The sequence below is a fragment of the Salvelinus sp. IW2-2015 genome, unplaced genomic scaffold (assembly GCF_002910315.2).
Source record: "Salvelinus sp. IW2-2015 unplaced genomic scaffold, ASM291031v2 Un_scaffold2717, whole genome shotgun sequence".
Taxonomy (NCBI): Eukaryota; Metazoa; Chordata; class Actinopteri; order Salmoniformes; family Salmonidae; genus Salvelinus; species Salvelinus sp. IW2-2015.
The window spans coordinates 91,258-104,548 of NW_019944022.1; the positions used below are offsets into that span (position 1 = coordinate 91,258).

The following is a 13,291-nucleotide window of genomic DNA, read 5'->3' on the forward strand; positions in this document are numbered from 1 at the left end:
GACCCCTGGGAAGATTACACTGGTGCACTGTGCATGGATTTAAAAATGACTCCATAATCAGATCCTCTCACACACATGAGCCAGACAGACAGACAGACACACATCTGTTAGATATTATGTGGACAGTGTCAGTGGAGAGAGAGGATAGGGAGAGGGCATTCTGTAGACGGAGGAGTTGTTCTGTCTCTGATTATTAAGCACACTAAACTACTGGCGTTACAATCATTACAACATAAAACCGTTACAAGGTGTAATCGATGTCTGAGTGAGTGAATGAGAGAGCACTAGACATACCAAGGCTCCAGGTTAAAATATGCTAGCACTATTTACAACAGTGTTACAGAATGACCATGTCAGTGCAACAGCTAAACAGCAGCACTGTGGCCTTCAGTCTTTTTTAAGTTGGTCCAATGGACAAGTCTTTCATTTGATAATGGCTCCATCTGGTGTTAGCGTTCAGTATTACCCATGATAACTGGTACGCAAAAAGGAAAGTGATACATTTTATAATGACACAAATGCTTCATAAATCATTCACAATATATATATAATTAAGTGCAATAGTCATGCTAGATCTTATTTAAAATGAACGAAGCACAGAACTTTAGCTGAGAGAGGGCTGTGCTTTAGGGATGATAACATTGGGCGGCAGGTAGCCTAGAGGAACCTTAAGAGCTTTGGGCCAGTAACTGAAAGGTCGAGTCCCCAAGACTACTACATGAAAAATCTGTTGATGTGCCCTTGAGCAAGGCACTTAACCCTAATTTCCCATGTAAGTTGCTCTAGATAGGAGTGTCTGTTAAATGTAAACAATCTTTATCAAAGAGTGCAGCCTGTGTAAGTGACTTCACTGGGCTTCATTATTGTTTTTATAAGGGCTTCTTGTAAATTGTTGTCCCAGATTATGAAATCTAGTTTCATAACTGAAAATACTGCCACATGACATACTGTAACATAATGGAGATACTACTGCCACATGACATACTGTAACTAAACAACTGGAGATACTACTGCCATGACATACTGTAATAATAATGGAGATACTACTGCCACATGACATACTGTAACTAATGGAGATACTACTGCCACATGACATACTGTAACATAATGGAGATACTACTGCCACATAGACTACTGTACATAATGGAGATACTACTGCACATGACATACTGTAATAAATGGAAGAATAACTACTGCCACATGACATACTGTAACATAATGAGATACTACTGCCACATGACATACCTGATACATAGATGGATGAATACTACTGCCACATGACATACTGTAACATAATGGAGATACTACTGCCACATGACATACTGTAACAATAATGGATGTATACTACCTGCACATGACATACGTAACATAATGGAGATACTTAACTGGCTACATGAACATATCTGTAACATAATGGAGATACTACAAGGCTGGCACCAATACAAAAGGCAGGGAATGGCTCCCTCTGTTGTGTATTTGTGGTTAGTACAGCGGATGTGTTCTTACATATTATGTTAATTTATCTAAAGGTTTAGTTAGAATTGAAGTATTAATGTGGAGATGTTCCGAATTTTTTTATTGTTTCATTCTCACTGTCAGTTGTTCACAGAATAAAAAGGGAGACCATATTTTTCCTGATTTATTTAACTTCAATATTGTATACATACAAAGTATCTAGAAAGCTACAAAATATTGACCACTTTATCAAGAAGGCATGAAAATGTTACGGAGCAAAGACAAGACCATATGCAGTAGAGAACACATACACATAGCAGGTTTTATTTTCTGTCCCTTGCTCCAACGCTTTACTGTCATGGATATGAAAAGATATCACACTTCTGTACCAAGAAAAGCCAGGATATATCATTTTATACAAAGCACCTTTTTACAAAGAAAATCTCTGCACAKAAACCCAATAGTTGTTTTTKTGYTACTATCTGAWCTATGGAAAAGTTCACTTTAAAGCCAACATCTTAAAATGGTAATAACCAACAAAAAAGGTACCAGTACCTACATTTAGACAAAATTACAAACAAATAACAAGAGCTAAACTGCTGATATGTTTGTGTCGAGATTCCGTTACACATCCATGCTTTATGTCCATTTATCCAGAGTGTCCTCCAGACAATTCATCTGATCAAAGGCAACAGTCTTCTGGTCCCCAGAGACGTGGGAGGTACAGTTCTGTTCCAGCCTGGAACTGACATGTCAAATGTACCAGCAGTGTAGCAGTAACAGCATCACCACCCTCTTGGGGCTTGGAATATACCCAAAATGTAATCACAAACCATCATATACATGTAGAACAATAAAACAGGAACACCTCAGTAAGTAATTCATAAATGTGAACTAGTACACAGGGCAAAAAGGGAGATAAAACAGTCAACAAAGAAAAAATATATATGCCTACTGAACTCCAGTCTCCATAGGGCTGTAGCAAAAATACTGAGCAATTGAACCAACTTTGTCTGTATCCACCAGAAACATTTTCTGCAATGATTCAGAATAAGACGTTCCCATAAATAATTTAGTAAGAATCAGGATACATGTATCTCTTCTTAAGGTAAAGTTGTAAGCCTATGTGACTTCACAGCTGCTGGAACGAGTCACCATCKTCCATTCTATCAGTTGCTGTCTGGTCAAACAGGCCTTTCACAGACTATAACTTTACACACATGWATAGTACAGGTACTCTTCTTAACAGATCATTTKTTAAAACCAAATTATATTAATATATAWTTTATTTCACCATGGATCGACTCACTCACTGTCCCTTGTCATCTAGTACAAACCTTCAGCAAGGCAATGTGGTGATTGGTMTCATTACATCTCTTTTTGGTTTAGCAATGCTTAATTCGTAATTATTTAGTATTTTCATTGCTGGAGATTCTAAACCAAAGGCACTTCCATGCTACAGTGCAGGACATGACTAGAGATCGTATGTATCTCTGTATTTTTGGTCTTTCAAAACAGGAAAGGCAAAGTCAGTTCTTATTTATGTTAAAAAGTAACTCAGTTTAACTCGTGTTTGTGGTAAAATTTTGTGCCAATATGTATATTGGTGAGTGATTTTATATATTTTTTTGTGCGTGTTAAAAACAAAATACATTCTTAAAAGTAAACCAAGGCCAGTTTGACACCATACAATAAGGCACTGTACACTGTTACACTTTGGCAGATTGTACTGTAGGTGAATTCCTACAAAATGTGAAAATTAGTCACCCAGCTTAGGAAAGAGATCACAGCTTTAGTGGCATCTTTTGGAATTCACACGTCCGTAACATGTTTAAGGCTCGGAATTGGTGTAGGCCACAGATTCATGGGGTGGTGTGAACGTAAAGGCAGCGACACTGGCTAGGACTTTGTAGAAATTACACTGCAATGACCAGAAAAAATGCATAATCTGTTCAGAGGCAATGTAACTGCATACTGAACACAGCCCACTGTCTAAGAAGTGATCCATTTTCTCACGGTTATTTCAGGATATCCTAAATCCTTAAACCACACACCTAAAAGAAAAACGTAAAAGTTAAAATCGGCATGTCCTAGAAGGGGAACCAAGTGCTTAGGACAAGGTGACATTCCACTCAGAGTAGCTAAAGTAGTGCTTTCATGTTTTTAGAATCAAATCCATTTTAATGACTGTCTTCTCAGAAGAGAGGGACTCGTTTGTAGCGTAGGACATTGGAACAGGATAGATGTATGGTTTCCTTATTGCAATGTAAGACTTGTAAGCCCTGTCTGAGGCAGACACAGGTTGAACTAGGCCTCTGTAGTGTAATCACAGTGCATTCATTCTGCTGTTAGTGTCTAAGACGTGGATTGTCCACAGGGATCGGTATCTTATTTCCCTGAAAGAAACAGATGCTTTTGTAAAGCAATAACTTCACTATTATGATGCCCACAATCACTTGCCTTCGACTAACTTTCGTGAAGCAATTTCATTATCCCCAAAATGTTTTTTAAAATGCTTTTCTTTGGAAAACCTATTGGTCAAGTGTGTATGTACGGTTTGTATATCTTTACGACAGGAGGCGGCTGAGTGGAGAACGGCTCATAATAATGTCTGGAACGGAGCAGATGGAATGGCATCAAACACCTGGAAACTATGTGTTTGATGTATTTCATACCATTCCACTGATTCCACTCCAGTCATTACCACGAGCCCGTCCTCCCCGATTAAGGTGCCACCAACCTCCTGTGACCTATACGCTCACAAATCAACTACGGATATACATGTAGTTTACAGAACCAATGGGGAAAAGACAACATCTTTCTAGTGTTTTCTAAGTGTACATTACAAGATCAAAGCGAAAGAAGACAACATACACATAATGTCTGCTGACCAAATTAAACCCAACCAACAGATTCCTTACATACTGCCTCTTATATATGTACATCCTACAAACAAAGATTGACTCGCCATCCTTAAAATGAAGAATTTCTCCTGTATCAAAACATAGAACAACTGTACCGCAATTCACAGCTGCAGTCAAACATCAAATACATACATTAATATACAAAGAAATGACTAACAATGACTCACAAAATGTGACCGAAAAGCAGTGCATGTGTGATTTTCAGCTAGAGGCACTGTCACTTTGTTTTGAGGTTCTTTAGTCTATGTAAAGGGAGGATCCAGGGGGTTCAGGAGTCTCATTCCTTCACCAGTCGGTAGATATGATGCTGCGCACCGTGCTCGCTGTTCGACACCTCAAACACACACGCCATACACAGCAGAGTCTCCTGTGTGTCCCTGTTCGTCACCACCTGGAAGAGACGGAGATGTCATGTTAGTCATTCAGACCTAACGCAATCCCACTCCATGTAATGCAATGAGCAGTCTCTGGAGAGGAATATGGGTCTCAGGAAAAGGACTTTCCGATGTTAAAAGGCCCACGGACAGATGTCAATCAGCAAACAGTGAGACAAAAACTAGTCAATTTGTAAATCTAAGGAATTTAAAGGAGTGGGTGAAAAAAATGAAACAAACAAAACCGGGGCAGGGTTGAGAGTGCACACCCACACATGCATTAAAAAGAGCTCTCTCTGCAGTGGAGAATAGGACTTTAAGCCCCCATGTGATGGCTAATAACAGGGGTCCCCACCCCCTCTGATCGCTCCCCTCCCCTCCTCCCTTCCTCTCCCCTGCAGATGATAAGGCTCCTCACACTGCGTTCCATCCACTGTGGAATGTTAGGAATGCAGGAGCAGGGAGCGAGGCTCATCTCAGGCCCCAGTCAGAGCTCCTCTTTTCAGGTTCGCTGGAGCCAAAGGAGCCCAGCAGAAAGCTAGGATAAAGGAAAGGGAGGGTCCTAGCCACAGGTTAGAGTAGTGGGAGACTGGCTTTTGTAATTGCCTGCTTAAGGAAGCAGTAGTAGGACGGACAGGACAGGAAGTAATCCTTACCAATAGAATGGTGAAGTTCTCCAGGACACTGTTCATCATGTATTTTTCAGGCAGGTGTTTGAGCTTGTGGATAAAGTTGATCATGTATTCACACATGGGAGACCGGCTTATCCTGTACACAAAGCGTCCGTTCTCAAACCGGGCATACTCCGTCTGGGGAGAGAGAGAACCAACATCCAGAAATGTGTGCCGCATATACTGATAGCTATGTCACACATAAGGTATACCATCACTATATCTGCATCGAACACGTCACCCTCCCTAGGAGAGGGGGTGACCTTGACAATTTATTGTTAAAACGAGAGACTGCCTGGATCTTGTATTTAAAGACACTCGCTCCCTTCGGTCTCATCGTAGAGTTTGATCTGAAGTCATTCCTGTGATGATTGTGTTTTTGTTATCCATTGTAAATAAAGTGTTTTGTAGGCCTATATGATGTAGTCTAATTGTATCTATGATCGTATGTAATCCATTCATGCTTTTTTATATGTTCTATTGATATTTGTAAATCGACCAATGAAATCATGCCACAGCTGGCCAGGATTACAGACACCTGTGTGTGTCCTTCCAAACTATATAAACTAGTGTTTGCAGTGTTTGTCATTAAATCCTGATGAAGACAGCTTGGCTGTCGAAACGTTGGTAATAAATGATTTCATCTGAACTCCTAGAGTGTGCGGCTCACCTGAGAACCTCACCTAACCAGATGTGCGCTTCTTCCACCTCCACATATACTGATGACTGAATATGTCATTTACAGAATATGATCATTATTTTGAACAATAAGACTGATTGAGTACCCACCTCCACCTTCTCAACCACCTGCTTGCCAAAGGAGCACACCTTAGTTGAGCAGGTGATTGTCATGTTCTCGGAGCTCTCATACTGACTGGTCACTCCATAGAAAGCCCCCGCTTCATCCTGGATGTTGCAGTTCAAGTCAGCCTGGGAACCACAAATAACACAATATTAGTTGTTGGTAAGACAGAAATGTGTTCCATTTCTTCATCCATATGAAGTGAGAGAAATGTGTTTTAGCCCAAAAATGGCCATCATCACAATACTGCCCCTCTAGTGAGAGGGCAATGAGATGACAATTTAATGCAATGCAGAATGTGTATGGATATGCACCATGCAATGAAAAAATGTTAGTGTAGATTGAAAGTAGTATCTCAAATAAATAATGACCTACACCTGTGAATGTATGACCATCTAGTGGGGCATCAGTGATCAAGTGAATGGACCGTCTTAAATAAATTAAACACTTCTTAGCCACCTCTGAATGACTATGTAAATGTAATCCATATTTGGAACTAGATTATAAAGGAGATTAAATGAAGTTATATTAAGAGGCTGATTCATGTAGGTGAAAAGGAGCAGTGCTCTGAGGGCAGCTCTCCAGGTCCAGGACATCATGTTCATTACGGGGACAAAAAGAGCACATCTCCTTCTATAGCATCCTCCTCCTTCATTAGTCAAAYCAGTTACACTTTAATTATTGTGCAGATTGTGCCTTTCATTTGAAATTCAGATTGGCCGGTCACTTCAAACGGAATTTGAGCGGGCTGTTCTGGCTGCGACGYCGAGSCCCACTTTGTTGGCTGCCGCRAGTTAGCATTTTCCATTGGGCTAAAATACATGCAATGTTTAAACAGCCATTAAGAGTGCAACCAGGTCACTCCATTGTTTTGAGATATTACACTGAATTAGCGAGTGCTTTGATCACAAGCTCTCCTGCTATGCGAGGCCAAATATAGCAACATGCATTCTGCAGCCATATTCAGTGTTTAGCCTCTGATTAAACCCATTCACTGGAGATGAAACCAAATCCTGTTTTCTCTGGGTTGTAAAACAGGAAATGCTTTATACTATAGAAACAACATGAGAAATTATATACAATATATCTTTATGGGGATACTAAGGTAGAACAAAATGCATTAAATCTCACCAGTTTAATTTCACAGGCTAATTAATAGTAAGTAATTCTGTGAACATATTTGTTTAAATATCTGTGAGTTTATTTTTCTTTCCCCAATACTGGTTTCTCCATATCTTTTCTTTACCTCTTTCTTCATACAAACACACATGGCTACTGTACACACTAAAGTGCTATTCAGTCACCAGACCAGTGCAGATACTTAGCAACATGACACTCACCCAAAATTTTATGAGGAAGAAGGAATTCTGGGGACCCTTGCCAAAGAGCTCCTTCAGTCCTCCTTTCTTTTCAGGGAATTTGTCATAAATCTGACGAATGTCCACTGACTCCAGCAAGGCATCGCTGTAGGAGTGGTTCGTCTGTCCGATGTGCACAAAGAGGTGCTTGTTGTACTGAAAGACAGGAAACAGGAGAATCTTACACAACTAATATCAAAAAAGACGCATTTGTAAATCATAAAAAAAATGCTTTGGAGTATTGATCTCTCATGCAGAAGTTGCAGTTTATTACTGTTCTGTTTTCAATAACTGTAGAACATCTGGCTGGCTGAGATCCTCAGAAAAACAATTCTAATTTACAGTACCAGTTAGTCTGTTCTCCATGGTTTATGAGATATAAAAATATAAATAAGATATATAGTCATAAGACAAAAAAGAGGAATGCCAGCAAATCCGGGAATATCTTCACAATTAAATCTGTACTATTGTCCTAATGCTCTGGTTGTGAGAGAGTCAAATCTTATCATGAGGGTTATTTCAAAGTCACTGTTGCCCTTTACTTCAGTACCAGAGTGCTGCATGGCCTCTCCAGCCTAGCCTTAAGGCCATGTAACCATCTCAAATATTCAGCTAAATACAAGATTAATGGCTGTTGTCATGCGATATCAATAACAAAATAAAATTCTCGGGGGGATGCAGACAAACCAAGACAGATCGCTCACGTCCAAACCAAACAATAAAGAATGTGAGGCATGAGCTTAGGGCTGCTGGTCTGTGTGCCTTTTCACATGACGTGACATGGGTCTGTGGTCCATCTTACTTTTCCTAATCCCCGTGTTCTGTGTGTGTATGGTCGGTCAGAACTAGTGAACGGAATTCAATCTAGTGTGTGCATTCATTCTCGTCTCTTTGATCCTCGACAGTGTGCAGCTAGACCCTCTGTGTGGTGAGAGGGGGCCAGAACTGGCTGATAAGAGCTGGAAATGACTGACAGCTATGTCTCATGAGAGCGCCCATGAATACGGACAATACCCTCCCTATCTTGACATGCTTTTACATGCTTTCATGAAAAAGAAGAGCTATAAGAGCGAGCGGGTATTTTTTCCCTCAACATTAAAACCACATAAAAAACCCTGAGGTAGTGCCAGTCTGGATACAGTGAATAGGTCAGTGGCAGTGTGTAGTGGTGTAGAGTGGTGATGAGTTTCCTGGTAGAGTGGTACATGCAAGATACATATGCAGTGGTGATGAGTAGTGGCAGATAGCCTAGTGGTTAAGAGCGTTGGGCCAGTAACCAAAAGGTTGCTGGTTCTAATCCCTGAGCTGACTAGGTGAAAAACCTATTGATGTTCCCTTGGGCAAGGCACTTAACCCTGATTGCTCCTGTAAATCACTCTGGATAAAAGTGTCTGATAAATGAGTATGGGGCCCTGATACTCACTGAGTCTTGGTCTCTCTGCTGCTCAAGGAAGGCAGAGAACTCCACCAGCCGGAGCTTGGATGTCCCGATGGAGCGGCCATGCCACGCTGGGACTGTGGAGGCTGGGGCTGACGTGGGCTCATAGCCTGCAACACAACCACCATGAGCAACACTCAGATAACATAACTCTCTCTCTGACATATCATCAAACTGAATTGTATCTCCATAACTCATTATAATGAGTAATTATAATTTTAAACAACGCTACAGGTCTACATATAAAAAATTAAATTAAAATTAAAAAGGAAATTGGTTGTAAGCATGAGTGAAAGCCTTACTGGAAATCGTTGTTGTTACTCCTGGCTGGATAGGATATGCTTGTTGGGTGAACGGCTTGATGCTAAAACAGAGGGAGGATCCCATTAGAAAAATGCAATGGTCTGGAACATCTACAGAGCAACATATTGAATATATCACTACTGACAAGCAGCGAGGAAGAAAGAAGGCTGACTGAAGTATTTGTACGAGAGCCCATTCATTTCTATCTCTGGAACATATAGACCCTTCAACCGCTGCACCCACAAAGAAAATATTGGCGAGTACGTGACATAGAGAGCGACGGAGCGAGAGAGTGAGCGGAACAGCAAGAGGGTGACAGAGAGAAACAGAGAGGGAGAGAAATGGAAAACAGTCACGTTGCATGTTTTCTGAGAATAGAACACGATACTCACTCTTGTGATGATCCAGGTTGGGCTGTCGATATCATGCCCTGCCAAAACTAGAGAATTAGATATATCAATACAAAACAAAACATCCAAACACACATCCCCGAAAAATACTTCCAAGCAGCACAATTAATACATGTAGTTATCTCGAATAGCATTCGTTTTGATTTTGTGCTTATCAGATGTGGTCAGTTTCCATAAAACCCTGGTGTGTGTAATGTGATTTGGATGGGACGTCAGCTGTGTTGGCTGGGGAGCAGGGGGCCTGGTGGCTGCCCTCTGTGGTGTGTTGGTCTGAGTGGACCGATAGTGGGTTGCCGGCGGGCCTCTTACCCCTGCCGCTCCGGGGAAGGCTGGGCGCGGGATGCCTGGCAGGCCCAGCTTGTTGTGGATGGCGGTGGCAGAAACAATCTGAGCCGATGACATGGAGGCCATGCTTTGGAGGGCTTTGTCCTTCACGGTCTGATCCTTCAACAGCAGTCACAAAAGGCTTAGCACTCACAGAGGGCAAGATGGGGGACATAGAACAGTGATAACAACAGCCACACTTCTAAACACACAAGCACACACACTCGCCTCCAACAATGACGGACAGCATGCACGTTAAAAGCAAACATATTGCGGCAGCCATTAAAGAAGTTAATTGTTTCAAAGGAATGCGCCACAGAGTAAGGTGAAAACTGAATTCCTGTATAAAATGGTACGTGCGGGTATGCACTTAATAAAAGCACGTTTCCTTGTTGACTAATCTATCTCTAACACACTTCCTACCATATAGAATAGGTAATAGAGTGAGTAATAATAACTCCTTTCTCCGCTATTCCTTGAATATAACATAATTCAATAGTTCTTATGTCAAGGTTGGATTTGTCTGCCTGACAGAACAGTTAACCATACAAAGAGAATTACTAAAGTAAGTCCGAAGGACGAAAGCTTTGGTTAAGAGTTCCTTTCATGGCTCCTCTCACCACGTCCCCCCCACTCTTCTCCTTGTGAGAAAGGCTTCAGCTCAATACAGTACATGAGGACTACTCTCAGCCTTTGTGTATCAGAAAAAATGTAATCACATTTAATTTAATGTTGATATCAAGAAAGGTTAATTCATTGATAGTAGTGGAGTAGTGAGTTAGTGAGTTAGTGGCTGAGGGAACGGTGAAGAAATACTCGCTAGCATCAGTTCCACTCAGTTGTCTGCTGTATACCATCCAGCTAAACCCTATCTATGGCATTCCGTTTCTACTGTGTGTTAACCCAGCAGCACAAACAAACAGAAATGTAGTTTCTTATCCCAACACAAGTAGAGCAGTATACAGTATGACTTCTGACCCATCCCTACAGAACTAGGATCCCCATGAGAACACATGCAGAAGCTGAGGGCGAGCATGCTGGCAAGAGCTGTACAGTATCTGTAGATGGAGTGGTGTGAAGCTATGACAGAGGCCCACAGACTAGACAGTCACTGGGCTGCAGCAGCAGCTATGGTACAATAGCAGAAGCAAAGACACTCAACCAGCTGACAGGTCTGGCAAGAGCAGAGCCAGGAGCTTGGACAGATAATTGATACTTACCATGCTTGTAACCTAAATGCAAACAAACAAGGTTTTATTGTAATTTTACAATCCCTCTGGACAACAATCCTGCATTAGCAAGATGTAACAATTTATATTTTAACAATCAGCATTTTTTGATTTCAATGATCCAACACACAATACCTTGATAACAAAGAGCATTTCTAGAAATCACTTCAATCAATTTGACAATGTAGGTGAAAGTCGTATGATTTCATTCAATTAATCAGATTTCAGTTAATCAGATTTGATTATAATAATGCTTGTAAAATTATATGAATTCTATTGAATCGTCTTTTAGGACATGATATCCTTTGGTCATAACAAAAATGTAAGAAAACCCTGACTGACAAAATACCATTGTTAAATGGTATAAAATATTCAAATGTATATTCAAATCAAACTGCACTTTGAAGTATTCATGCCATGTCCTCTGTCAAAACATTACACTGAAATAATGTATCGGTACAGGAACCTCAGACTCATTAATCAACTAGCACTCCGCTGTGAAACGTGGATAATAATAATGTGGGGTGGGACATTTTGGGAAATGTGGTGGACTTGGAATGTCTGAGGATTTGATCATTATGGTCAGCTATGGTTTGAGAGAAGTAGCACAAAGAATGGCACCATAATGACTGTCATTTCACTCAACATGTCTCAGATAAGAAAGAAGACAAGAGCAGATATACAGAGATGTTCCCTGTAAAATGGAGGGGGACGCGTGCCTTTCTCTTTGCTGCTGAGCTCTAATTTGCTTTAGATGAGAGTAGACAGAGACCCGTACAAAAGATGGCTGTTTTACTCAGACAGCCAAACTGTGCTGAAAGACCAGGCATTTACAGCTGGCTGATACTCAACACACACACACACACACACTAATGAGGGGTCATTAATCCATCTGAACACTGGGAACAGGGGAAAAGTGTGAAAGTCAAAAGATGTAGTCATCCCTTCATAAAGACGAGAGAGAAAGAAATCTGGCAAAACTTTAGGTCCTTAAAAAACACATACATTGCCAAATGACCCCTGTAAACAAAAATTGAATTACAGGTACATTTATTACAAGATTAAACCTTTCACAATATATTTCTTTTCACAATACATTTTTGAAAGGGTATATTTGGTGCTAGCACATGATTTTCAACACATTGGTAAAAATGAGTCACAGAGGAAGAATGTAATAGGACAGCTACACATGTACACAGAGAAAAGAAGGCAACTGATAGCAATGTCAATGTGATAGCCTAGAGTTATCAATATGGAGGGTTGGCACAACAGCAGAGAGGGCAGGTGAGATGCTGCTTCCTCATGAACTTAACTCAGCATTGACAGGGGAAGATGATTAGGTTAAAACAGCAACAAGAAAAGAGGCAAAGGTTTTTTCATAGACCACCCTTAGTCTTTGAACCTAAACCCTTTTAACATGCAGCACATCAGTGGCTGATAGTGTGTCTGCTTATGGCATGTAAACAGACTTCTGCTGATGACCTCTGAACTCCAGCTCTCAGCTCTCAGCCACTCACCAACAGCCAATGCATCTTGCCAACATGCTTTCCCACATACAGTACAGATAACACCAGTACCAACCTCTGATTCTGGGTTCACATTGTCATGCCAAACAGAAAGAAAGGAGCAACAAAGTTTACAAACTGTGAGCGCCATTTGCTTTGAGGGTTTTATAAGGATCCAACGCGGTTGGGCTCATTTTCATTTAACTGTAGAAAATGATGACTTTGCCTTTCGGATGTCTGGGCTAACATTAACATATTTTTCTTGGCAAAAATTATAGAAAAAAAGTGAAATTCTTTAAGCTCTTTTTGAGAGTGTCCACTCAGCTCTGTGGAACAGATTTAAAATATTTAGCAAGCCTTGCTCTCATGAGAATATTGAATTTCTCATTCACATATCTACATGTATTTTCAGACTTGCATTATGGACACTAGTAATAACTATATCTTATATTTTCACAAACCTAAAATATTATTAAAAAACCTAAAGTATTTAAACAG

The 13,291-nt window shown here is 40.6% G+C and overlaps 1 protein-coding gene across 1 annotated transcript in view; it reads right to left on the reverse strand.

Annotated features, from left to right (window-relative positions):
- Nucleotides 1–1,621: 1,621 nt before the first annotated feature.
- Nucleotides 1,622–13,291, reverse strand: part of LOC111969349 (transcriptional enhancer factor TEF-1) — a 56,339-nt gene continuing 44,669 nt past the window's right edge. The window contains 9 exon segments of the mRNA XM_024141756.2: nt 1,622–4,770; nt 5,410–5,562; nt 6,214–6,354; nt 7,567–7,740; nt 9,008–9,132; nt 9,325–9,386; nt 9,718–9,764; nt 10,045–10,179; nt 11,280–11,291. Of these exon segments, the coding sequence (XP_023997524.1) occupies nt 4,657–4,770; nt 5,410–5,562; nt 6,214–6,354; nt 7,567–7,740; nt 9,008–9,132; nt 9,325–9,386; nt 9,718–9,764; nt 10,045–10,179; nt 11,280–11,291 (963 nt within the window). The 3' untranslated portion in view covers nt 1,622–4,656.